Genomic DNA, 27,843 nt, shown 5'->3' with positions numbered 1-27,843 from the left:
TCCAACAAACTGGACAACCTTGACGAAGTGGACACATTCCTAGAAAAATACAAGCTTACAAAACTCAATCAGGAAGAATCAAGATTTGGAAACAGCCTAAGTGCCCATCAGCAGATGAGTGGATTAGAAAACGGTGGTACAGCTACACAATGGAATACTACGCTGCTGTAAAAAAGAAGGAATTCTTACCATTTGCAACAGCATGGATGGAACTGGAGAGCATTATGCTAAGGGAAAGTCGGAGAACGATAAATATCACATGATCTCACTCATTTGTGGAATATAGAGAACAACATAAACTGATGAACAAAAATAGAACCAGAGACACAGAAGCATGGATCAGACTGTCCAACCTCTGAGAGAAGGCGAGGGGTGAAGGGGTAAGAGATCAACCAAAGGCCCTAGCAGGTCTGGCTCAGTGGATAGAGTGTCAGCCTGTGGACTGAAGGGTTTTAGGTTCGATCCTGGTCAAGGGCATGTGCCCAGGTTGCGGGCTTGATCCCTAATGGGGGGCATGCGGGAGGCAGCCAATCAATGATTCTCCTCATTGATGTTTCTATCTCTCCCTCTCCCTTCCTCTCTAAAATCAATAAAAATATATATTTTTTAAAAAGAGATCAACCAAAGGACTTGCATGCATGAGTATGAGCATAACCAATGGACACAGATGGGGGAGGGCATGTGCTGGGGGGAAGTGGGGAGGGGCGGCCGGGGAGAGGTCAATGGGGGGAAAAGGAGACTCATGTAATACTTTAAACAATTTAAAGAATGTAAAATAATAATAAGTAAATAAATAACTACTCTTCCTGCTTTATGATTTGGTTCAAATTGGGATGGGGGGGGGGGGGGAACAGTCTTTAGCAGATCTAGAGAAAGATTTAGCTTTTCCCACCACCAGAAAGACAATGATAGGTGCTCTTTGGCTAACGCTGTGTAACCCATCACGTTAGAAATTAAAACAGTGGCATTGTTAAAAAAGAGGTGTAGGAGACCCAAACTTTCTGTCTGATTTTGAATGCAGGCAGATGTGTCTTAACCTCACGTGATTCATAACCTCACATTCACTTGGCCCTGAAACCTCACATAAGGAAACTTGGCTTCATTGATAAAAACAACAACCCAACATTTCACCTATGGGATGAAGGAGGGGCCCACGTGGGGTAAAAATAAATAAATACATTTTTTAAAAATGTCGGGACAGCGCTACCCAGCTGCCCGCCCCCCGGGGAGGACTAGGCGCTCTCACACTGTGCCGGGTTTCCCCCGCGGGCATCCCTCCCCGGCGCTGCGGGACCGAGCCACCTGCCGGCGTTAGTTAGTTCCCGGAGGCCCGCCGCCCACCGCGGAAGAGGCGGGGGAGCCTCCGCGGGAGGGGCAGCTGCAGAAGCTCGGTGCGGGGACGGGGGAACGAAAAGCGGCCGGAGGGGAGAGCAGTAGGACCACCGTCCCTCCTCGCGTGGCACCACGTCCAGTTTCCTCGTCCAAGGACCAGACCGGGGCCCCTCACACGATTCCCGCGCCCGTGCGCGTCAAACTGCTGCCCGCGCTGGACAGCCGCGCGGGGGGACAGACAGGCGGGCGGGCGGGCGCGGCCACCGCCTCCCGGACTCACCGGTTCTCTGTGCCGTCACTCCTCCGCCGAAAAGACTGGTCCGAGGCCCGGTCTTCAGGCGTCTCCTTCCGGGAGGCCGCTGCGTTCGATTCCCCCGCGAAACTGCGGTTGTGGGAAACCAGCAGAGCCCAGCCGCTATCCCGGCTTCCGTAGCGCCTGCCCGGTGACCCCGGATGTTGATACTCCGCCTGCCCCGGAAACGGTGGCGGGTGGCCCACGGGGGCAGGGGCGGCGTAGCCCGGCTCTCCGGAAGGAGACGTGGCGGCGGTTGGGCCCTGGGCTGCCTGGGCGTTTAAGTAGTCCCGCCGCCTCCTCCTCCTCCTCCCCTCCTCTCCTCTGTGGCAGAGGAGGTTGTGTCGGCGGCTGGTGAGATCGGCGGTGGAGGATGGAGGAAGGAGGCGCGGCGCGCGGAGTCTGGGCCCGGGCGGACCGGTGCTCTTGGTCCTCTGCGGCCTCCTAGAGGCGTCCGGCGGCGCCCGAGCGCTCCCCCAACTCAGCGATGACATCCCTTTCCGAGTCAACTGGGCCCGGCACCGAGTTCTCTCTGGTCAGTGCCCTCGCGAGTCCGTAGGCCATCTCGCTTCCCCCCCGGCGTTCAGGGTTGGGCCCTTTGGTCGGGTCTTTCTGCGCTTTGTTTCCTCCTAGGACCACCGGTGCAGGCGCGTGCCTCCTCCCCCCTCCAAAACTCGGGGCGCCCCGCGTCCGTTCATTCATTCATCTAGACCGCAAGTGTTTCCCGAACACAGGATGTGGAGGTGCCCCCAGGCTGAGCCCTGGGGACCCAGCGACCAGCCGATCACTGTTAGATCTGTCGCACTAGACTCGCTTTCCCCACGCTCCCTCCCCGGGGAGGAGGGCTTCCTACCACCACGGCAGGAGAGCGCTCTTCCTTCTCTTTGGAAAGTCACTGCAGCTGTTGCACACCGCCCTGCCCACACACCCCGGTTCCCGCCGAGAGGAGTCCCCCCTCTCATTCTTCCTCGTTCTTCTCTCTCTTATGCGCACACGTCCGTCTCTGCACAGCTCGTCTCCCTTCAGAGCTGTGTTTGCGATGGCTCTTTGGCCGGAGATGTTCACGATGCTCCGTGTAGAATATCCTTTACAGTTTTGATGCATTACGACTGCTCATGACGATCCCAGAACGTGAGGTTTTTATGATGAGTTTTCCAATAATGAACATATATATAACCTCACCGTAATGAAATTCTGCGGTCCTTCCCTTTGGGGAGTCGATTGCTGAAAAGTCTTCCTATCCACTGTCAGCCAATGAAAATGGTGCGTATCTGATACTTACCCTGTAGTGATTGATTTGTTTCAAACTGAAGCCCTTGGAAATGGAAAACTTTTTAAAATTTTTTTATGCCAATTACCTATAGTCATTCCACTTGGGAAACTATCTTAGTATATTGCTCTATTACTATTTCATTGAAACAACATGTACCAGGAAAAAGGATGTCATCCTTGCCGCAACCAGTTTCTATTTGCAAATGTTCGTTTTTTGCTACTATTTCACACCTGCTTTATTTCTCCGCCCCACCCTCCCCCCGGTTTTCAGTTCTCTTACTCTGGCAGTTCAGATTTATCTAAGTAAATATTTGTCTGGGAAGACAGGTTTATCTTTGGGTTAATGCCATGAAATACAGGGTGGGGCAAAAGTAGATTTACAGTTGTAAGTACACAAAACAGAGTTTATTCTTGTATAATTATTAATCGTTGTATTCTTTTCCATAGGAACAACTATAAACCTACTTTGCCTCCCCCTGTATTGATAATATATACATACCAGCTGTGAGTCAGATATAACTTTAGCAGGGTTGGGGTTATTGTTTCCAGACAGCACACATGGAATGAACATAACAAATGTTTAAAGAATTTGGTCATTAAAATGTTTTACTCTTGCACCTGTGTTGTTGTTTTTTTTCTTTAATTTAAAAACTCATGCCGATATATGGCCCTACCAAACTCACCAACCTAGAAGTGGATGATTTAAATTAGCCTTTTTAGAGGAGACTACCCAGTTATTATTCAGTTTTCTTTCTGGCACTGCTGTTTACTAGCTAAAAAGAGGAAATGCTATACCAACCTTTTACATATCTATCAATTTTATTTTGAAATTTTGTTTTTAATTACTTTTCTTAGGCAATGCATAATCTAAGATGGGGACAGTTGAAGATTTGGGGAGACTTATTTTTTTTTATTTTTTTTTAAGTTTGAGTTACTTTCAGAAAAATCTAGATACATTTTTCTATGAGTTGGCAAAAGGTCTGTAGACCTCAGGCAAAAATAAGCCCCAAGAGACATCATTGGTTTTTTGATTTTTTTAAAAACTATTTTTATAGTCTTAAGGCTTCCCTATCCTACTTTATGTAATTGAAACTGCAGCTCTCCTCACCTGGCACTGTCGTTTGTTTTTTTATGGGCCAGTTGGTTGGACATTTGTGTAAAACTAAGCAGCTGCAAGAAGTAGGGAGAGGGCCTTTATCTCTCTGCCATCTAAAATTGGAAGGGACTGGATTAGATCTGGATTCCTTTTAGATCTAAAAGTATTTTGTGCTTTAAATCATCGTCCCATTCATATACATCAAGAAATACATAATCATTACAATCTTCCAAATTTATTTGGAAAAAGTATTAAGCACCAAAAATTGGTAAATTTTAAAATGTTTACATTAATTAATTATGATAGTCTTTACTGGTTTTTAGCATTAAATTTTGTCTGTGTATATATTTTCCTTCTGAAATATCACTTCTAGGTCATTAAAGTGTTCAATTTTATTCATTACTTCACGGAGTTCATGGATTTTAAAATAAAACTACAAAATAAGTCTAATTTTCTCTACGTCTGTTGTTAATATAGAAATGTATTCCCACTCAAAAACTTTCCTCAAACACTGCACTTTGGAAGAGTGGTGACCTACTCCATGGGAGTTCCGAGCATGTTATATATGTTGACAAGTTGTGCCACTGACTTTATTTTACAGCCTTTCGGATAGTTTTGTCTCTCGTTCTCTATCTTAATTCCTCCAGACGCATGTCAAACATTGGGATTTCTCCCCTGTCTAGATATTTGTAAAGTTCTTTAACCTTAAAGTACCAAGCCCCTTTGTTTAGTGTCATTATATTAAAATATGATATTTATCAAGTCACTAATATTACCTGTTACAATGAAAATACTTTAAGGTTTAATTTACATAAAACAAGTTTTTACACCATCTGTAATTCTGTACATGCAGAATTTATTTTATTTTCTTAAATTAAGAGCCTGTTTCATAAAATCAGAAGGAAGCATTTTAGTAGTAGATCGAAAAAAAATTTTTAACTTAGAAAATCACAAAAGTTTTTAAAATGTTACTTTTTCCAAGTAATTTCCATTACAAAAAATAAGGGTAAAGTTTGTTACAAATTTTTCTTTATCATCCCAATAAGTGACCAGTGAAGAATTTTCAGATAGAAGAATTTCTTCTGGGTCTGTTTTATTGATGAGGAAAGCAGCCCTTCCTGAGCTAATGAAAGACAAATCTTTGCATCTTCACACAAAATAGTGATGGCTTCTATTTCTTGTTACCCCTTCCCTAGACCTTGAAAACAAGCAGAGAAATGAGTTTTTGGGGTTTGTTTGTTTTTTTTGTTGTTGTTGTTTTTTTTTACTGATTTCAGAGAGAGGAAGGGAGAGGGAGAGAGGAATGGAAAAGTCCATCAGAGAGAAACATCGATTGGTTGCCTCCTATACGCCCTCTACTGGGGATTGAGCCTGAAACCTGGGCAGGTGCCCCATTGGGAATGGAACAGGTGACCTCTTGCTGCATGGGGCAAACAGTTCCTTTTTCCATTGTTAGCATTGTGGTGAACATGTCAGCAAATAAGTCGATATTGCTATAGAATTCAACTCTGAGCATTAGAGCTGCAGATACTTCACAAATAAAGGCGAATACATATATGTGCTAATATCTGCCTTCATTACAGTACAGCAATGATTTTACAATAATTCAGACCATCCATTGTTAAGAAATGTGAGTCATGTTTGAAGAACTCACTATCATATACGTATACTGAATATTGTAAAACATTGAGAGGCATTATGCTACAGGAGTTTATTGGCTCAACTAAACAAGTGTTTCTAAGTATTCCATTAGTGTAAATTTGACTTTACAACTCTAACTTTCAAATCTTTTTTATTCCCCTCTTATAATAATCTTTTTTAAAAGGATCCTGGGACAGGGGGTAGTAAAAGGTAAAAGGGGCCAAATATGTGGTGACAGAAAATGATTTGACTTTGGGTGGTGGGCACACAATGCAATATACAGATCATGTGTCATAGAAATGTACACTTGAAACCTATATGATCCTATAAACCAATGTCACTCCAATAAATTTAATTTTTTTTAAAAAAGATCCTTGACCATAAACCAGGAATCTATATAGTAATCTAAGAAAATGTTAACAAAAGCTGATTGAAATACATTAAAACAGTTAAGAGCACAGAATATGGAAACTGTACTTACTAGCTGTGTTACCTTGGACAAGTTATTTAAACTCTGGACTTCAGTTTCCTTTTCTTTAAGATGGATAGAACACTTGTTTTGAGGAGCAAGGAGTTAATAACTGTAAAGGACTTAAAATTGTACTTTCATGTAGCTAATGCAGCTTATATTTATTGCTATTTTTTCATTTCGATTTATTGTCTTGGGAAAACATTGCCCTAATTTGCATTTGTGTTTAAGATGACATTGGTGTCAAGTAGTACTGATTTTATTATGGTTAAACGTTGTTTTTGTTAAATTGAGAAAAGAACAAAGGTACTTAATAGTATAGCCAAATAGTATAGTGGTTTCATAGTACTGTAAGAAGAGAAAAGATAAGAGAGAATTGAATTATCATAGAACACATATGATAGACTGTGATATCTCTGCCTTAGTAGTTAGTAACACATTTGCTATCATGGAGATTTTTTTTTAATAATATCAGTTATTAATGAAATGTTCATTTGAATTACATTGGTTCATATTTGATTTTTGAATTTGTTTTGCTTCATAGTATAGAAAGATTTAGGGATAGTTTTGTTGATATATATATCAGGAGTTGGTAAATAACACCTTTGGGCTTGCCCACCACCTGTTTTTGTAAATAAAATTTTTTTATAACATAGTCATTCCTATTTGCTTATATATTGCCTATGTACTTTCTTACTACAGTGGCATAGTTAAGTAGTTACACAGAGACCATACAGCCCACAAAGCCTAAAATATTTACTATCTGGCCTTTTATAGGAAAGATTTGCTGACCCATGATATATACTTTAAAAAAAGTTAAGTCAGCACAAATGACCTATGGTGATTTTTCTTTTAGAAGTAATTTATCTGTGCAGTATCCAGATGTGAAAAATACGGTACTATATTTTGTTCAAGTGTCCCATCCAACACAATTGCAAGTACCTTTATAAAGTGCTGTAGATTCCTACATAAAGGTGGTAATTGTTAGTAGAAGTAATAAGTATTCAGTAATAGTGTATCCATGAACATTGCCTCTTAATATTTTTAACCCATATTTTAACTTCAATTTGTTGCATTACTACTTCTTTCTTTATATTTCAAACTTTCGTTTTGTTTATAGTTTTCTGTTATATTGTAACACCAGGATAAAGTGTGTCGTCTTCATTTTGTTATTTAAAAATACATATAATCTTTTCCCTTTTCCTTTGGGGATATGTTTTAAAATCCTCTGTTGAAGTGATGAATAAGTTTGACTGAGGACTGTAAGTTATCAGTATAATGCAATTTAACCAGAGAAAGTAATATGTATTTTTTGTTCTCTGTCTAGCCCACAACTGGAGTTTTGTATAAAGAAGATAATTATGTCATCATGACAACTACACAAAAAGAAAAATATAAATGCATTCTTCCTCTTGTGACAGGTGGGGATGAGGTATGTTTTTATAAGTATATTGATAATCCCTGTCACCAAAGATATTTTAAAACATTGCAACTTCATACTTTAAAATAAAATTGAATGACAGGTTTTCAATAATCCTGTTTTGTAATAATAGTCACTTCTATTATCCTGAAGTCTTTAATTTTATAGTTCAACTTGGAAAAATTAGCCACCAATTATTGATGTTTTGAATAAAAATCTAACTCCATTCTTACTTTCCTTTATAGAAATGAAGGTTTTGTAACAAGATATAATTTTTAAATATATATGTGACATTTTTAATAAAGAATTGCTAATAAATTTCTAGGCACCTTATGCTTTTTCACTGCCTTAGCTCATGCCCATTTCTTCCTCCTAAAATGCCCTAACTAACTGCCTCTTATCCATCCTTTAAGGCAATGACTTCTTTCAAGATGAAACAGGAGAGGCAGCATGGTAAAATGGAAAGGACATCAGCCTAGGAGCCAGGAGGCTGAGGTATAGGCTATAGTTAGCTATGAAACCTTGAAAAAATTTGAAACTCATTTCTTCCACTCAATAAATTTATTGAGCTAATTATGTAATATTTTCATGATCTGTGAAATGGAAATATTAAACTCAGTGAGTGCTTCTTAGTTTTGTTCAGATTTGAAATCTGTGACAGCTGTTTAATCTTGTTTTAAACCTACTTAAGACACAAACCACCCACACACAATCATACACATATGTATATATTTGGCATTCAAATCTGAAGTGTAAAAATACCTAGAAAACTAAGAAGTACCTTAAAATTTTCCAATATATTCAACAAGATTCAACTATTCTGAGGCTTTTATAGCTAGAATTTGGGCAAAATCATTTAAAAATTCTGAAATAGTCTATAAGAATTGTTCAGGAAATTGATACTCAAAAACCTTTTCTTAAGAGAAGAAAGAATGGAAGATTATTCTATGGCTCCATATTTTATACTTCAATTCTTTTGAAAGAAGTGGTATACCATAGTTTATTATTAAAGGACTAGGTGCCCAGTGCAAGAATTTGTGCACCAGTGGGGATCCCTCAGCCTGGCCTGCAGGATCAGGCCAAAACCAGCTCTCTGACATCCCCCGATGGGTCCCGGATTGTGAGAGGGTGCAGGCCATGCCAAGGGACCCCACTGGTACACGATCAGGGCCTGGGAGGGACCATGGGAGGGCTTCAGGGCATGTCCGGCCTGTCTTGCTCAATCCCGATTGGCCAGACCCCAGCAGCAAGCTAACCTACTGGTCGGAGCGTCTGCCCCCTGGTGTTCAGTGCATGTCATAGTGAACGGTTGAGCGGCCTTAGCATATCATTAGCATATTACTCTTTAATTGGTTGAACGGATGACCAGACATTTAGCATATTAGGCTTTTATTATATAGAATTTGACTTTTTTTTCCTTTTTATTTCCAAGCATTTGTGATTTGACCAATGAGTTAACAACCAACAGTAGAGTTGGGTGAAGTTCTAGAATAATTGTAAGTATTAAACTCTAGTTCTTTCATAGGAAGAAGAAAAGGATTATAAAGGTCCTAATCCAAGAGAGCTACTGGAGCCACTATTTAAACAAAGCAGTTGTTCCTACAGAGTATGTATTTTATGTTCACTTGATAACTAGAAAATAAATTTTCAGCAGCTAATAGACCCTTGAATATAATTCTGCATTTTTTATGTTGTATCAGATTTTTAGATGTAAATCTAAGCTATTGCTTAATAGTATTTTGTTCATTTAAATTCCGTATAGTGTATGTAGCAAACACCCAATAATACCAGTATCAAATAATATCACTTACCAGTTTTGAATGTTTTTCAGATCAAAAGAAATTTTCCTTATATACAATTTTAACTAAAAATATTAATAATTATCTTGTAAGCTACATGGAAAAATGATCCCTAAGCCTGGTGGCTATTCTATAGCTATTTTCTTCACAGAATTTTCACATAGCTAATTAGTGAAAATGATAAATAGGCTTCAGAAATTTCATTTTTTTCTGAGGCATAATAGTAAGTTTCATTTAATGAAAGCTTACTCTAAATCTTGGGGGAAATCTTATCTACCTTAAGTATCAAAAAGTAACTTAATATGCGGGTTTTGTGTATTTAAATACATCCTTCTTTCTTAGATTGAGTCTTATTGGACTTATGAAGTATGTCATGGAAAACATATTCGGCAGTACCATGAAGAGAAAGAAAGTGGTCAGGTATGTTTTCCTTCAAAATACCAAGTGTGCCCTGGCAGGTGTGGCTCAGTTGGTCGGGCATCGTCCCATGCACCTAAAGGTTGCCGACTAGATTCCAAGTCAGGGCACATGCCCTGGTTGTGGGCTCGATCCCAGGTAGGGGGTGTGCAGGAGGCAGCCAAATCAATGTTTCTCTCTCTCTCCCTCCCCTTCTCCCTTCCTTTCTCTCTTTAAAAATCAATTTAAAAATCTTAAAAAGAAAATACAAAGTATGGAACATTATAAAAGGAGAACTCTAATAATGAGATTAACAGTTTTAAGTTTATATTTTTGAAAAATATATTTGCAAAATACTCATATTTTTATTTTATTTTTATATATAGAAAGTAAATATTCACGAGTACTACCTTGGGAATATGTTGGCTAAGACCCTTCTACCTGAAAAAGGTTTGTGTCTATACTGACTTGATAGTAACGCTGGAATTTGATATAAAGTAAATGTTCAGTTTGGGATTTAAAATATTTTTTTTGAGATTATGAATTTTAAAACACTAAAATAAATTTTTGAGCAATTCCTTAGAAAACTTTTTCAAAAAGATCTTTTCATTATTTTCTGCTTTAACAAACATTATGTTTTTTCTACCTATTAATATATATTTTTTAAATCTCATAAGATATACATGTTAGTGTTATCCTATCTAATAAGAGAGGAATATGCTAATTAGCCATTACGCCCTGAGGTGTAATGACCAAACACATCACGACCAGATCACGGATCAGCAGGAGGGTGGGCCAGGGAGATATAAGCAGGCTGCGGAGATCTACAGTTCGGGGCAGGGCAGCAAGCAAGTGGGAGGTGGAGAGCTACAGAAGTGGGCAGGGCAACAAGCTATGTGGGGAGGCGGGGGGAGCTACAGGAGGGCGGCAGCGACCTACTGGTGCACGGATTCATGCGCAGTGCTACTAGTATTATATAGTGCTAGTCTTGCTTAGTTTAAGCAAAGTTTTTATATGTTGAAATAGACATGTAAATGTATCCCTCAAATTGTGAAATATTTTATTAATCTATATTCAAATTGATCACTAATTTATGATTAAACTTTTTACTGAGATAAAAATACTGTAAAAGAATACTATTGTTACCAGGGGTTTTTTTGCATCAAATAGAGTATTTCCTAAGCAAAGATTAAATATGACTATCCTTTCAAACAACACCATTTCAACTTGGTAAAACTAGTAAGATAAAAAGTACATGCATGTTTAGAAAGAAGTTTAAGATTACAGAGTTGATTGAAAACTTAATCATTTGTGTCTTGTATGTAGTCACTGTCATTCTTTACATTTACCTTACTCTCATATTATTTCACAGAACAAGAAACAGAAGAAAAGGAAAAATCAAGAGAGGCAAGTGACAAATGTGATTTTTCTCTCTTAACATGTGTTAGGCATGAATTTATATAACTTCATTGACAGAATTTAGCCATGTGTTCTTTAACTTTATCAGATATCTCAAAAGATTGGGTGATAGAAATTTGCAATATGTTAGGTTTTTCTGAGAAAAGTTACACTATGATACTTTTATTTACTTTTAAGTTCATACAAAAATAAGCAACTTTACCAAAGGCATGTCTGGGAAAGTTTCTGTAATATCATCATATCACCTTTGTGCTTAGCAGAGGTTCCCTCTCTTTAACCATGGAAACAATTACAATAGAGCTTTTGTGTTTGGTCTCTATCTCCTGTGCGTAAAACAGATAAAACTATCTATGTAGGCCCTAGCCGGGTAGCTCAGTTGGAGCATAGCCCCAATGCGTCAAGGTTGCAGGTTCGATCCCTGGTCAGGGCACATGCAGGAGTCAACCAATGAATGCATAAATGGGTGGAACAATAAATCAGTGCTTATCTCTTTCTCTTTCTCCCCTTTTCTCTCTAAAATAGATGATAGGTAGGTAGGTAGGTAGGTAGGTAGGTAGATAGATAGATTTAAAAGTATCTATATAAATAACAAGGTACCAGACTACAGGCATATTAAAAGCAGGGACTGGCTTTTATCTTTTTACCCCCTGCAGGGCAAAGCGGAGTGCCAAGCATAACAGAGGCACTTCATAAATGTTTATTGAATGTGAATGCATAATTGATAACTGAATTGGATTATTTAAAAAGAATGGTTCTTTAGGGTGCTTAATCACAGTTTTTAAATGCCCCTGTAGTTCAATGAATGCTTTCTGAATCTTTAGAATTTACAGAGTTAAATTATTGATAGAGGATATTTCTCTAAATGGCTTTATATCAGAATGATACTTTTAATAGAATAAAGTGAAATGACAGCAGACCTTAAAAATTACTTAAAAGGGTTGCCTAAAATTTAAAAGGGTGGCTTTGGGGAGAATTGGTAAAGGTAAATGTAGAAACACATAGCATTGCTATTTTAAAAGATTTTAATTTTATGGACTACCTTTGAGATAAAATATTTATTTACTGTGGCTCTGGAGGATAGCAAGATGAACTCAAAATGTGAAATTATAAAGGAAAAGGAAGAAAAGGGTAAGGGAAGAAAATTAACATTTATTGAGTTCTAATTTATAAGGCAAGTGTTGTGCCAGGCATGTAACAAAAGGTAATGCTTAATTCTCCCACAACCTTAGAGTATATTTAGGGTGGAGCAAAAGTAGGTTTATAGTTGTGAGTACACAAAACAGTTTAGTCTTATATTATTATTTATTCATCATTATTTTATTTTCTATACAAACTATAAACCTACTTTTGTCCCACCCTGTATATTATTCTACTTTTACAAACGGCAAAAACTGAAATTTGATCAAAGTTATAAAACTAGTAAATTCAGTGCTTAGGTTTAAACCCAGGACTCTCTAATTCTAGACACTAGCATGAAAATAACATATAAGAAATCTCAAAATATTTTTCTCTGGAAACATGTATTTATTGTCTGTTTGGACATGCACTGATAGGGTACCAAAGTGATACAGGATGAGCTCCCTGCCTCCAAAGCCCTTACATTAGGTTTTTCTTGTGTTTATGTAGATAATAATGTGTGCGCTAACTCCCTAATAATCCTCCCTAATGTTCCCCCTTGTTCCCCCATTCCATGAAAATTTCCCCATTTATCTTTTGCTGGCTTTAAATAGATTTATTGAAGAATTTATGTGCTGAAAAATATGTCTATTAATATTAATAACAGGGAAGAAGAGTAAGCAGATTAATGAACAGTACAATATTTAGATTCCTGTTTTAGAAGATAGTGTTTTATTATGTAACTCCGCATTTTGACAAATCAAACTTCAAATCTCCAGAATCTAAACTCTATCACAGCAATGCACTGAGATTTTAGTAAAGAAAGCTCTGACCAGATCCGTATAGTATATTCCTACATTTTTATCTTAGTCTCTTTCTTTAGAACTATTAAAAATAATTCATATTGCCAAAACCGGTTTGGCTCAGTGGATAGAGTGGCGGCCTGCGGACTGAAGGGTCCCAGGTTCGATTCCGGTCAAGGGCATGTACTTGGGTTTCGGGCACATCCCCAGTGGGGGATGTGCAGGAGGCAGCTGATCGATGTTTCTCTCTCATCGATGTTTCTAACACTCTCTATCTCTTTCCCTTCCTCTCTGTAAAAAATCAATAAAATATATTTTAAAAAATAATAATAATTCATATTAAACATGATATTATAGCCTTTTATATTAATGTGCATTTACTTAACATCTTTATGTTAGTACTGAATAAACATTTGTTTTTTTGCTGTATTAAACTAGCTCTGAAAATGTGTTTCCTCAAATAAGAACTTATGAGTCAAAAGACTATTAGAGGGAGAATTCATAGAAATACATAAAAGTTACCTTTATAAATGTGAATTTGTAAATAAAATATAGTTGTCTTCCTTTCAGATTAAGTGCTTCTCCCATCTTCACTCCTACCCCCATTTCTAATGAAAAGTCTGTTCTATACTCTTTTTTTAAGATTCCCACTAAAAATATCGAAGGTCAGATGACACCCTATTATCCTGTGGGAATGGGAAATGGTACACCTTGTAGTTTGAAACAGAACCGGCCCAGATCAAGTACTGTGATGTACATATGTCATCCTGAATCTAAGCATGAAATTCTTTCAGTAGCCGAAGTTACAACTTGTGAATATGAAGTTGTCATTTTGACACCACTCTTGTGCAATCATCCTAAATATAGGTAGGATGTGGATTTAATATTTTAAACATGAAATGCACATGCTTTAAAGTTGCCATGTGCTTAATTTTAATGCTGTATTAATTTTAACAGATTCCGAGCATCTCCTGTGAATGACATATTTTGCCAATCACTGCCAGGATCACCATTTAAGCCCCTCACCCTGAGACAGTTGGAACAGCAGGAAGAAATTCTAAGGGTGCCTTTCAGGAGAAATAAAGAGGTATGAGAATTATCTAACAGTATTTTCTCATTACTTCCTTTTCCAGATATAGAGTACATACAATAAATTGAGTGTGTTACACATAACTTTTCTTTTAAAAATTGATATTTGGCCTATGGTTTGTCTTTTAAAAATGGATCAATAAAGATAAATAATTTTTTTCTTTTTAAACAAAAATACACATCTGTCTCTCAGAATTTTGGTTTGATGTTCTGCCTGTGTTAATATATTATGTTAATTTAGAGATTACTAGACTATTAGGAGTCTATTTTATAAAGTTCTAAACCCTACTACTTGCCCTCCCTCTCCCTTTCTCTCTGAAATCAATAACAAAATATTTTTTAAAAATAATAAACCTGCCCTAACCAGTTTGGCTCAGTGGATAGAGCATCAGCCTGCGGACTGAAGGGTCCCAGGTTCGATTCCGGCCAAGGGCATGTACCTTGGTTGCGGGCACATCCCCTATAAGAGGTGTGCAGGAGGCAGCTGATCGATGTTCCTCTCTCATTGATGTTTCTAACTCTCTACCCCTTTCCCTCCGCTCTGTGAAAAATCAATAAAATATATTTTAAAATGTAAAAAAGAAGGAACTCTTACCATTTGCAACAGCATGGATGGAACTGGAGAGCATTATGCTAAGTGAAATAAGCCAGTCAATGAAGGAAAAATACCACATGATCTCACTCATTCATGGATAATAAAGACCATTACAAACTTTTGAACAATAATAGATACAGAGGCAGAGCTGCCTCAAACTGATTGTCAAACTGCAGCGGGAAGGCCAGGGAGGGTTGGGGGGCAGGAGGGAGGGGGGTAAGAGATCAACCGAAGGACTTGTACGCATGCATATAAGCATAACCAATGGACATAAGACACTGGGGGGTAAGGGAGGCCAGGGGATTGTCAAGGGCGGGGGGAAAAATAATAATAATAATAAACCCTACTATACAAACTACTGTCATCTTGCTTTTATTGTAATAATTTTTCTTATAAATAATTTTTATTGTAATAATTATTACAATCATCTTGCTTTTATTGTAATAATTTTTCTTACTTGTCCTTATCTCAGCTGCAGGTCTCACTGTGCAGTATTGTTTTTCTTCACTAACCTTACTGTGGCCTCATGTATTCTAAATAAATAGTTTAGTCTATTAGACCTTAGCTCCTTAGAACTATATTTCATTCTTAATGCTCAGCATTTAGTGCCAGGGGCATAGTAGGTTCTGAATGTGGAAAGAGTCATACATAAAATTCAAGGTCCTTTCAAAAGATAAGAAGCCATTTGCGCAATCTTTGTTCTTCCTTAATATTGAAGGGGAGACAGGATAAGGTCATTAGTTTCTAGAGTAACTGCCCAATGACTTCCAAGCTGAAATAAAAAGAACCACAGTTGTTCAATGGCCCCTCCAGCAGGTGAAAGAAGAGATACCATGTCTACTGTACATTTACTAGAAACCCTTTTTGTATTTAATTTTTTAAATTATTTTATTCAATTTTAATTGGTACACTCACTTCTTCAATTCTGGTCTAGATTCATTTCCTCCTCATTCACCGTCAATACCCAGCTTCTAACTCATTCACCTCTTTCAAAACTATCCTCTTCTCTCCACCCTTCCTCTTTCACTCCCTTACTTTAAATTCTCTTCATCTCTGGCCTGGGTTATTGCAGCTCCTAAGTCGGCTCCTTACCTCCTGATTTGTTCTTACTCTTCCCTCTTCCCTGCCACTGCTGAAGTAAGTGATTACTTAAAAACCTGATCGCTCCATACCTTTGCCCAAAACCTATAACAGAATGTCCAAACTTCTTGGGATTGTATAGTTTTTCACCATATAGTGCCTGCTTATCTTTCTAGCTTTAAATATCATACCATACCTTCCTCACATCTTTGCTTTACCTCTTAAGTTCACATATATATGCACACACAGACACAAAACACACACAGATGTTCACATAAGTCACAAATTATTATTTATGCTTTAAGACTTAACCAAGGGTTTTCTCTTTGTGAAGTCTTCATGTTCCAATTTGTTGTTAAAGTCTATTTGAATTACCCCTACCTCTGTGAATCTGCTGGTACCTGCACCCTTATTAGTTGATATCTTCCTTGACTAACTTGTAGGTTCCTCCAGGCCCTGCTATAATTGCATAATTATAACTAATATACATATTTGCTACCACTCAGTTTCTCTTTACCCTGCTTGTTATTCTTTACCCATAATAATCACATTTTAAAATTTTTTTTTAGTTTAACAGACATTTATTCCTTTAGTTGAACAACCTCTACACACAAAATAGATGGTTTAAAGTAACCACATTTTTTAAAACTAAATGTAGAAACACAAAATCTAACAAGTAGCAAAATACTTTATAAAAATAATGAGACAAGCCCAGCCAGTGTTGCTCAGCGGTTGAGCATCAACCTATGAACCAGGAGGTCATGGTTTGATCCCCGTCAGGGCACATGCCCAGATTGAGGCTTGATCCCCAGTAGTGGGTATACAGGATGCAGCCGATTGATGATTCTGTCTTATCATTGATGTGTCTATCTCCCCCTCCCTTCCTCTCTGAAATAAGTACAAATATTTTTAAAAGATAATAATGATACAAAATATATGAAATGGAAATTATCCCTGCATGGGAATAATGCTCACCATACCCCTAATGAGTAAATGGAACTAACATTTTCAAGAATTGCAAAATTCCTTTTTTAAAAAACATTAAAAAATGAATGGATAACTTCTATTTTCCAAGTTTTCTACAGTATAAAAATAATAATGTAAGTCATAACTGAAAAAAAACTAAGTGTGGCAAAGAAGCCCTTAAAAATATATGTGTTTAATTTTAGGAAGATTTGCAATCAACTAAAGAAGAGAGATTTCCAGCAGTCCACAAACCCATTGCTGTTGGTTCTCAGCCTATGCTCACTGTTGGAACAACACACATATCCAAACTGACAGATGACCAACTTATAAAAGAGTTCCTTAGTGGTTCTTACTGCTTTCACGGGGTGAGAAGTGAATGTTCGTTTAAATATTTAGTTTACAGCTTTTGTTTGCATGTCATTTAGTCAAGGGGCATTAGTAACACTGAAAAAGTTTTTGGTCTATATAGAGAAATGGCAACATTCTGGAAGCCTCTCAGAGGACATTTTCTCTCTGCATCTTACTATACTCTAATCCAGAGCCATTATCATTCTCTTTACTCACAAGCTAAAACTTGACCTTTATGTGACAGACAATATATATAACTGAGACACATGTGATTCTGGTTGATCACTGGAATAGGCATCAATGATTGGATAGCAATCACATTTAAAACTTGCCCTGACTGGTTTGGCTCAGTGGATAGAGCGTTGGCCTGCGGACTCAAGGGTCCCGGGTTCGATTCCAGTCAAGGGCATGTACCTTGGTTGCAGGCACATCCCCAGTGGGGGGTATGCAGGAGGCAGCTGATCAATGTTTCTCTCTCGTCGATGTTTCTCTCTATCCCTCTCCCTTCCTCTCTGTAAAAAAACAATAAAATATATTAAAAAAAAAAAAAAAACTTGAGTTAACGTCTACAAAGGTAAAACTTTGCCCCTGACCAATAGCTTCAGTGAGAAATGCACTTACAAGTGGAATTTTCATTTTATTTTATCAAAGCAATACAGCATTTGTTCTCTGCATTTGTCAATTATTTTGTCAGTAATTTTTAATTTTCAACCATATTATTGCTATTCCAAGTTTTTTAAATTATATATATATATTTCTATTACTATTGTGTGGCAATATTGAGACAGGCCCCAGCCCCCCCTTCTCTATACGTAACTTGATCTTTTTTCTTTTCTGTAGGGTGTTGGTTGGTGGAAATATGAATTCTGCTATGGCAAACATGTCCATCAATACCATGAGGTATAAAATAGCATTTATGCCAATCTACCATTAGATGTATTAGTTTTAAACATTTTTATGGGGAAACAAACAGGGGTTGGTGTTACTTTTAATTATGAGATGATTTTAATATGAAAATACTCATTAAACTGTCTAAATTCTAGAAAATGTAAAACTCACTGTTTAACTCAGTCAATCATCATAAAGGAACATTGCTTATTAACTACTCAGATTTTTGTATTACTATGAGCCTGGAAGAAGAATAAGTTAGGGTGGCTAACCTTGTTAGCTTTGACTGAGAAATTAGTCATTGTTATAATTCATCTTTATCTTTTTTTTCTTTTCAATCCAACTTTCCCCTTTGGGCATCCCTGTTGCCTTTCCTCTCCTCACTAGCTGCTGGCTGCCAACGTTCAAAATCATACTAATTTATTCTAAACCTCAGGTAACCTTTGCACTTAGAACCCTAAACTAAGTACCAGATCTGCCTTTCCACATTCAAAAATTCATGAAGGTGATCTGCCAAGTTAACAGCTCACTCTTCTGGTCTCCACCCTTTACACCACTGGGACAACCCCTGCTGTCCTTTCGCTGGGGTTCCTCCAATACCAGCTTCTGTAACTAAAGAAGAAATTAGTGTTTTGTTTTGTTACTTTTTAAATTTATTTTTTATTCCCATTGTTTTGTTTATTCATTGTTTTTTTAGATTCCACATATCAGTGAATTCACGTGGTATTTCTCTGTCTGACTTATTCTACTTAGTATAATACCCTCTCCATATTGTCACAAATGACAAGATTTCATTCTTTTTTATCACTGAAAAATTATACAGCTATAATTCATCTTTAAGAAAGTGAATGGGCTGAAACCGGTTTGGCTCAGTGGATAGAGCGTCGGCTTGTGGACTGAAAGGTCCCAGGTTCGATTCCGGTCAAGGGCATGTACCTGGGTTGCGGGCACATCCCCAGTAGGAGATGTGCAGGAGGCAGCTGATCGATGTTTCTCTCTCATCGATGTTTCTAACTCTCTATCTCTCTCCCTTCCCCTCTGTAAAAAATCAATAAAATATATTTTAAAAAATTATTTAAAAAAAAATCTTTAAAAAAAAAAAAGTGAATGGTAAGATAGTACATCATCGCTAGTTAGTAAAATAGGGTAAATACAGCAAGTTTTTCAGCCAAAAGAAGGTACCATATCATCCACGTTTAAAATAAAATAAAATTTAAGATTACACAAGTTGGCTTTTTATTCTTCCCTTTATTTATAATTTCATAAATTGGCATATTTTCCCATACTTGAGCTAAGCTGCTTAAATTCAGAAGTTTAGCCCCAGCAATTTTATTTGTCATACGTGTACTTTGTTTGGTAAGTTCAACTATTAGATGTTGAAAACACACTAATAAATATTGAGTTGGCTGTTTTAAAAGGCTCTTTTTATTTCCAAAAAGAAATAATAACTAGTAATTAGAAAATGTTATATTTGACTTCCTGAGATGTTTTAAGCCAATTTTAAATTCCAAGATGGATCATACCAGGAAAGATCATCAACTCACCTTGCACATTTAAATCATTCCAAATTTATGAGGCATCTATAAACTAGGACATTTTTTTATTCATTTAAGCCTGAGAAGTTCGATTTCACTATTCTTTCTTCTTGCTGCTTTGTAGATGTTTTATTTTTACTAACATTTGTTTATACAGAAAAAAGATAAAGTATATGTTCTATCTACAATCCAGACAATACCCCCATGGCTTTTTTAAATTAAAGGCATATATGCCAGAAATTTAGAATGAAAAGGAAAATTCTCTTCCTTCATTGTTCCATTCCCCAAAAGTAACTGCTGTTAACTCTTTCTTAGTTAACCCTCCACAAGAAAAAAAATGCATATACATAAATGTTGGTATAACCTTTTTATTTATACAGAAAAGATGTACTAAGTAGTATCATGGAGATCTTTCCTTATCAGCAACAACTGATCTTTTCAGCAGGTACAGAGGATTAAGTCTGTACCCACATGTATTTAGCCAGACCTCTAGTGATAAGACCTTTAAGTTACTTTCAGTTTTGCTGTGATAGCATATTAGTGAGCATTTTTAAATAGTTCTATTGGTGAACTTTTTAAAGTATATTCATAGGGCATATTTCTAGCAGTGTACTTGCTAGGGCAAAGTATATGCATTCTGAACAATTGCCTTCCTAAGGGTTGGACCAGTTTACATTCCCATTAACAGTGGCTGTTTTCCCATTCACTTGCCTACACTAGGTTTTTATCAACCTTATTTTGGTCAAGATCATATAACCTGGAACATTCTGAGGGACTCTGCTGGGAGCTTTGGAAAATATAAAAATAATAGTAGTTAACAAATGTAGTGCTCTCTATATACTGTAAGCCAAGCCCTGTTCTAAGTACTTTACACATAATTATCTCATTTAATGCTCATAATAACCCTTAAGAGGTGAGTATTGTTATTCCAAGATGAGGAAACAAAAACAAAGATTTAGTAACTTGGCTAAAATCACATAGGAAATAAGTGGTGAAACTAGAATTCAACCCCAGGCAGAATGCTCCATCTCTAACCTCTTAATCCATGTCTGTCTAGGAACTTATAGTCTGGTTGCTAAAATAATGTCTAATGGCCCTCTCTGCCACTAGGCAATAAACTTCAGGCCTGTTTCACTTGCCACTGTAAGGGTTTTTAATTCTACTAATCAGGTGTATATTAGTGCCCAGCACAGTGCCTGGTATAAAATAGGAAGAAGGAAAGGGATACAGGAAGGAAGGGGTTCAGGGAAGGAAAAGGGAGAAGGGAGAATGAAGTCCGCATATAAGACAACATGTAGTTAGTGTTAAAAAAAATAATAAACCCGGCCAGTGTGGCTCAATAATTGAGCATCAACCCATGAACCAAGCAGTCACAGTTGATTCACAGTCAGGGCACATGCCTGGGTTGCAGGCTCCATCCCCAGTAAGAGGCGTGCAGGAAGCAGCCAGTCAGTGATTCTCTCTTCATTAATGTTTCTATCTCTCTCTCCCTCTTCCTTCCTCTCTGAAATCAATAAAAATATATTTTAAAAAACAATAATAAAAGCAGAATGGGAAAGGGGGTTTCTGAACAGTCTTGATGCAAAAATGAGCTTGGTATCAAATGCATAGTGTGAAGAGTAGTGTCATTTGAAGGAGTAGTAAATGGAGACAGGCTGAGTGTAGCTGCAGTGTGGTTCTGGGTAAGAGATAGTGGCCAAAGATTTAATTAGGAATCACAGTAGTCTGTGGTCATATCATCTGGTATGAGAGATTAAACTCTTGGTTGTGGGGAGATGTTGGCAGTGGAAATGTAAAGGAAGAGTCTGAGCTGAGAACATCTCCCAGAAAAAAAATTGACAGGAATGATAGATGTAGGAGAAGAAGGAAATTGAAGAGTCAAAAACAGTTATGTCTGAAGCAAGTCTGATTAGAAAGCAGTTTCCTTTTCCAGGGAAACAAGGAATAAAAAAGATAACCAGCTCAAATTTCTAATGGTCAAGTTTGACTAAAACATTATTACCTCTAAATATAGGTATCCAGTGTGCATATGAGCATAGGGACTACAGCTTATAGACCATCAGCATAAATGTCTACTTGATGATATCAAGCTATCATACATATTTCTTCATATATTAGGACAAGGATAGTGGGAAAACTTCTGTGGTTGTCGGGACATGGAACCAAGAAGAGCATATTGAGTGGGCTAAGAAGAACACTGCTAGAGCCTATCACCTTCTAGACGATGGTACCCAGACAGTCAGGTAAAGATTAACTTTTTTTGCCTTTGAATCGATTAGTAGAATATTTAAAACTCAGAATGTTGAAAAACATAACATTTAAACCCTCAAGTAAAATCTCTGATCAGTTTTTTCAGGCACATCTCTTAGGGTAGTTTTTTTGTGTGTCGCGGGAGAAACAACTTAGTGTAATAGTTAAGGCAAGTCTCTGAGGTCCACTGCCCTGGATTCAAATTCTTAACTGCCTTGGGCAAATTTCATAATTTTCTTAAGCCTCACTTTTCTTATCGATTAGTATTTGCCTTAAGGATTATTGTGACATTTAAATAAGATAATTCAGGCAATAGCATGCAATAAATTTGGGCTGCTGCCTTTAACCATGCGGGATGCTATGGTAATAAGAGTGGTGGTGGTGGTGTAACAATGGCTCAGACCAAGTGTTAGGTCTGAAGTTGTTACAGAGCATTTGCATCTTTCATGTGTAATGTTTACCTCTTTAAGGTACTTAGGTCTATTTAAATATACTCTAGCATTTCCCTTTGTTATTTAACTTTTGTGATGTAATGGTTGAAAATAGTTAAACAGTGGCTTTTTAAAAATCTACCTCATCTCTTTGGGGCTAATAGGAATATCTAACCTCTTGTTTCCCAATAATAACTAAGCTTTAACTTTTCTAGTAGTCTATTGCCCAGCGAATTTTAAATTATTCAGTTTTTTTTCCCCTTCTTGGGTGTTAACTTTGTTCTTCCTACCACAGACAGTACAAAGAGACTGTTTTAGAATGTGCTGACTTCTTGGGCTAACCAAAACCAAAGTTAGCAAAATTAAGAGATAGGCATTTAAGTATTAGAAAAATTAAACTATACTAAACAGAAGGATTTTTCTTATGTTTGTGTATGTTTCATGTGAAAATAGCTCATGGCAACAAATAATGTCTAATGGCCCTCTCTGGGTGAAGCACAGGAGTGTGAAGCTAGCAGAATTAAAGCTTTCTTTGGATCCTGCTTGTTTGGAGTTTATAGCTTAATCTAGGCTTTATCTTTTCACACCTGCCCCACAGCATCTTAATGGGTGGAGCAGGATGGAGGATGGGAAGAAGGGAAAACTGTTCCCCTAAGCAAACAATTTACAGGACTGGAGAAATGGTTAATTTTAAAAGAACAATGTTTGTAAAAGCAATTAAACCTTAATCATTTGTAGACAGATAAATAATGTGCAAGTTGCAGATCATTCTTACTAAACTACTACAAAGTATCTCAAGTTTATATTCTCTTTATAGAATCTGAAAGACTCTGTGACATAGCCCTAAAAATAGGGATTTTTTAAGAATATTTTATTAGTCAGATTTTTTTTCACTAACGCTCAACTGACCCTCTGTCCTCTCCTCCTATCCATCACAATTACTCTAAATTAGTGAAATTTTAGTTTAATAAAGCATGTGTGTGTTTCTGATTCAGGATGGTGTCACATTTTTACGGGAATGGAGATATTTGTGATATTACTGACAAACCAAGACAGGTGACTGTAAAACTAAAGTAAGTTGGCCCATCAAATTTTGCTTCATGCCTTTCTCTTTAATCTACTACCTATGGGCAAAAGTTTTCATAAATGTAAAATGTAATTATGAATAATTGTGCTTATTCATAATCAAGTATTTTATAACAATTATTAAATCATAAATAATAAAGTATTATTCAATTCCTTATTGAATTATACAGGTCCACTTATGTGGAATTTTTATAGCTTAAGAAAAACAATTAAAATTAATTTTGTATGGTTTGGGCAGTACCTTAAAGTACTCTATATTTTAGGTGTAAAGAATCAGATTCTCCTCATGCTGTTACTGTATATATGCTAGAGCCTCACTCCTGTCAGTATATCCTTGGGGTAAGTAAAAATAATAATACTCAGAAACTCAGTTTGGGGCCACATTTTACTTTTTAGCATTAAGTCTAAAAAGACCTTCAGTAGTCTCTAATATTTAATACTACTTCTATAATAAAAACAGTTATGTTTTTATTGGGGTATAATATGCATAAAATTAAATGCAAAGATCTTAAGGGTTGAGTTTGATGAATTTTGACAATTTTATATACACAAGTGGGGTCCCTCGGCCTGGCCTGTGGGATCGGGCCAAAACCCACTCTCTGACATCCCCCAAGGGGTCCTGGATTGCGAGAGGGTGCAGGCCAGGCTGAGGGACCCCACCAGTGCACTATCGGGGCCAAGGAGGGACATGGAAAGTTGGCCAATGAGGGAGGGACCGCGGGAGGGCTCCAGGGTGTGTCCGGCCCATCTCGCTCAGTCCCTATCGACTGGACGCCAGCAGCAAGCTAACCTACTGGTCGGAGCATCTGCCCCCTGGTGGTCAGTGCATGTCATAGGGAGCGGTTGAGCGGCCTTAGAATATCATTAGTATATTACGCTTTGGTTGGTTGAACAGCCGACAGATCGATCAGATACTTAGCATATTAGGCTTTTATTATATAGGATGTGATTCTTACTCAAAACAAAGTGTCTATCACTGCAGAAAATTTTCTTATTCCCCTTCCCTGTCAATACTCCTGAATCCCCAGATAGCTCTTTGTAATTTTGGACACTATACATCAGTTTTGCCTCTATTTTTTATTTCATATGAATGTAATTATATAGCATACAAACTTTCTTATGCCTGGCTTCTAACTCAGCATCTTTCAGACTCAGCCATGTTGCATGTATCAGCACTTCATTGTCTTTTTATTACTAAATAATATTCTTTTGTATAAGTATCCCACATATGCTTATCCATCCATTCTTCTATAGATAGATATTCTTATTTTTTATTATATGAATAAGGCTGACATGAACATCTTTTTACATCTTTTTGTGGTCATCTGATAACTTTCCTCTGCTGTTTCCCATCCAGCTCTTTGAACGAATTTATTTCTGACATATTTTTATATTTCTATCATTTACCTTTAACTTTTATGGCTTGCTTTTCTCTGCTAAAATTCCCCATCTATTCAAACATGTTGTTTACCTTTCCCACTATTTTCTCCATCATAATTATCATAATTATCTTAACATCTGATAATTTCAACACCTGGCCCTTCTTTGGGTACACTTTCCTTTGCCTTCATGAAGTTCACACTGATTATTTTGTCATAATGTTCTCTTTTTTGTTGTGTAAAACCTAGTATGTTTAACTACGTATTCCTCTTATTCTTGTCCTTTACTCCTTTTTTGTCTCATTTCTTTCTTTTCTTTTTTTTTAAGAGGGGAAAGGAGAAAGAAAAAGACAGAGAGAGAGAGAGAGAGAGAGAGAGAGAGAGAGAGAGAAAGAGAAACATCGATGTGAGGGAGAAACATCGATTGGATGCCTTCCGCATGTGCGCTGACTGGGGATCAAACCTGCAACCTGGGTATGTGCCCTGACTGGGAATCCAACCTGCCACTTTTTGGTGTATGGAACAACGCTCCAGCCGACTGAGCCACACTGGCCAGGGCTCTCTGTCATCTCTTTTACTTAGAGATAAAAATATCTCCTCTACCTTTTTGGTATTTTATATGGGTGACTAAAAATTGTTTTTCAAAAAGCTTTATTTGTAGAAATAACTGGATGGTTTATCCAAAACAAGGGCTTGTATACATTTAACAAATTTATATACATGTATTCATTCAGCAGAATAATACTGAATAAAGCAAGTATTCATCTTAACAACTTTTTAATGATTTTATTGTTGTTGTTCTTTAGGTTGAATCTCCAGTGATCTGTAAAATCTTAGATACCGCAGATGAAAATGGACTTCTTTCTCTCCCCAACTAAAGGGTAATAAAGTTCAGGGGAAGAAAAGAACATTGAAAGTCTTGATGGTTTCTGACCATGTGTCTCATTATAGAGTTCTCAGCCACTGAACCTCACCTAAAGGATCATATAAAAGGACTCTCAACCACTTTGTGAATATATATGTGTATATAAGAGGTATTGATAGACTTCTAAGGCAGGCATTTGTCTCACATTTTTCATTATTGTTCTGCCTTATGAACTGGTTGTGTTTTTCTTTGCTTGGATAATGTGATTCCAAAGTATATCTCATCCAAGCAGTTTAGACTCCAGCCTAATGAAATGCCATAATTGTACCTATTGAAAATTTTTAAATAATAGATTTATTATGTAAATTATAGTATATATAACTAATGAAGTAAAGATAATGAAGAAAGAAATTGTTAGGTTGTTTAAATGGGAGACTATGTAAACTGTGTCCTAGTGACTGAAATCCTTTCAACAAATTTTTATTTTGCAACTGTTCTCTACCCAGTATTGAACTAAAAACTGGGCACATAGTAGAGCCTCACATATAAGTTTTTGCCTCTGTTAATCCCAAGAGACTTATTTATAATAGGTTGCCCCTCTCAGCATTTATCTATTTCTTTCTCCTTGATATGAGTGTGTTTCCCTCCAAGTATGTTCCTGGTGTACACAGTCAGTGATTCTTCTCTCATGACGTAGAATGACTCACTCTAACAAAACATACTCTGCTGGCTGTCCTTTGTACTTGCCTACCGTGTACCACAGATCTTCTTCTGGACAGTTTTACAGCACAATATTTAAAGTGAATAAAATGTCCACAGCAATGTTGTCATATAGTCAATGGCAGATCATTTAGTTTCTTTATTTTCTCCACTACCCTATGACACACAAATTTATCCTGTCGTATTTTAGACATACATATCTAAATAAGGACATAAAAGTGGCCATAAAATACTTTACTTTTCCTCCTTTACAGTAGTTCTGGTCAAAGATATTTTTGTTTGAGAAAAGGTTAATACATTTGGCTACTGGAAGGCTGTTTGGAGATTTTAGTAGGAAATCGCACACACAGAAAGAGCATGCACTTTAAATACAAACCTAGGCCCAGATACGCCTTAACTTACTAGCTGTGTAATCCTGGGCAGGTCGGTTCACCTCTTTGGGCATCACTTCCTCTTTTGTAGGGAGACTGCTTACTTCATAAGGTGCTTATGTCAGTAGTTAGTTTTACTGTATGTCAGAAGCCAAGCCTCAGGACTTGACACCAGGTTCCCAGTAAGTGTTAGCTTCTCTTCTAATAGAGCCCTTGTTTCCTGTTAACATAATAGGATAAGAGACCAAAGCCATTAAAATTCATTTATTTAATAAATCAAAAAATCATATTTGTTATATCAATGAACTAAGACAAATAAAATTACCCTCACATTTAGATTAATGGTATAGGAGGGGAGGGAGTTAGAATTGCGAAAGGTTAGTGCTAGAAGACACTTTGAGAATAATTAGGCCAAATGCTTTCTCTTGTAAATGGGGGGGGGGGGGTAATCTAAAAAACTGTATTAGAATAGTTTAGCTCAGAAGATCTTAAAAATACATATCATAATTATTTTTAAATAAAACGTTTTTTAAAAAATAAGTCAGCCTTCTGTCTTGGCTAACAGCTTCAACTTCTTTGAGGGGAGAACTAAGCCAGCTATCTCCATATTTCTCGTAAGTCATCCCTTATCTGTAATCTTTGTAGTTTCATTTGATCTCTAAATTGTTTGCTACTACCTCTCCTATGCACCATCCTGCTTTAACATAGTAAGTAGGCTGAATTCCTAATAGACAGGGGAAAGGGTCAGCTATGCCATGCCTAAGGCATTTTGAGAAGTCTTTTTCAAAGTGGAGACTCTATTAAGGTGGGTGCTATCTCAGACCTACTAAATCAGATTATTTTGGACAAAGCCTATGAATCTGCATTTTTAATGCGCTTCCTCAGTGATTCTCTATTTTATTTTTTAATATACTTTTATTCATTTCAGAGAGAAAGGGAGAAGGATAGAAAGATAGAAGCATCAGTGATAAGAGAGAATCATCAATTGGCTGTCTCCTGCACGCCCCACACTGGGGATCGAGCCCACAACCTGGGCATGTGCCCTCACCGGAAATTCGAACCGTGGCCTCCTGGTTCATAGGTCTATGCTCAACCACCAAGCCATGCCGGCTGGGCTGGTTCTCTTTATTTTAAATATATTCTGCAGTGGTTAAAATCACTGACTTAGGAACTTCTAACAATGAC

The 27,843-nt window shown here is 37.2% G+C and overlaps 2 protein-coding genes across 10 annotated transcripts in view; one reads left to right on the top strand and one right to left on the bottom strand.

The window, feature by feature from the left end:
• Nucleotides 1–1,752, bottom strand: part of ASB3 (ankyrin repeat and SOCS box containing 3) — a 74,568-nt gene extending 72,816 nt beyond the window's left edge. Inside the window, exon 1 of one of the 3 annotated variants that reach the window (XM_023746862.1) lies at nt 1,613–1,752. The gene's annotated coding sequence lies outside the window, so the exon portion shown is untranslated. The remainder of the gene's footprint in view (nt 1–1,612) is intronic. The other 2 variants (XM_006083349.3, XM_006083351.3) reach the window with 2 other exon arrangements.
• On the top strand, nt 1,728–26,398 carry ERLEC1 (endoplasmic reticulum lectin 1). 7 transcript variants are annotated; one of them, XM_014447354.2, is made up of 14 exons: nt 1,728–2,159; nt 7,430–7,534; nt 9,048–9,128; nt 9,664–9,741; nt 10,104–10,167; nt 11,090–11,124; nt 13,699–13,922; nt 14,013–14,142; nt 16,989–17,150; nt 17,974–18,033; nt 21,675–21,799; nt 23,233–23,310; nt 23,587–23,662; nt 25,509–26,398. In XM_014447354.2, exons 1-14 carry the CDS (start codon nt 2,112–2,114, stop codon nt 25,578–25,580), a joined length of 1,338 nt encoding a protein of 445 aa, XP_014302840.1. In that variant the 5' UTR covers nt 1,728–2,111; the 3' UTR covers nt 25,581–26,398. The 7 variants fall into 7 exon arrangements, with proteins under 7 accessions (XP_014302840.1, XP_014302859.1, XP_014302874.1 ...); XM_014447385.2 differs by lacking the exon at nt 1,728–2,159 and adding an exon at nt 7,936–8,017 and having other exon boundaries at nt 7,430–7,523; nt 25,509–26,393; XM_014447378.2 differs by lacking the exon at nt 1,728–2,159 and adding an exon at nt 7,936–8,017 and having other exon boundaries at nt 25,509–26,393.
• Nucleotides 26,399–27,843: the final 1,445 nt, after the last annotated feature.

The sequence above is a fragment of the Myotis lucifugus genome, unplaced genomic scaffold (assembly GCF_000147115.1).
Source record: "Myotis lucifugus unplaced genomic scaffold, Myoluc2.0 scaffold_6, whole genome shotgun sequence".
NCBI lineage: Eukaryota > Metazoa > Chordata > Mammalia > Chiroptera > Vespertilionidae > Myotis > Myotis lucifugus.
Note: the sequence above shows the minus strand (reverse complement) of the source record. Positions and strands in the feature narration are given on the sequence as shown.

Bases quoted from the DNA above. Each gene is read 5' to 3' on its own strand.
- ERLEC1 (XM_014447354.2), top strand. From the start codon at position 2,112: ATGACATCCCTTTCCGAGTCAACTGGGCCCGGCACCGAGTTCTCTCTG. The intron at 7,535-9,047 runs GTATGTTTTTAT...GTTCTTTCATAG, and splicing joins TTGTGACAGGTGGGGATGAG to GAAGAAGAAAAGGATTATAA. The intron at 21,800-23,232 runs GTAAAGATTAAC...TTTCTGATTCAG, and splicing joins GATGGTACCCAGACAGTCAG to GATGGTGTCACATTTTTACG.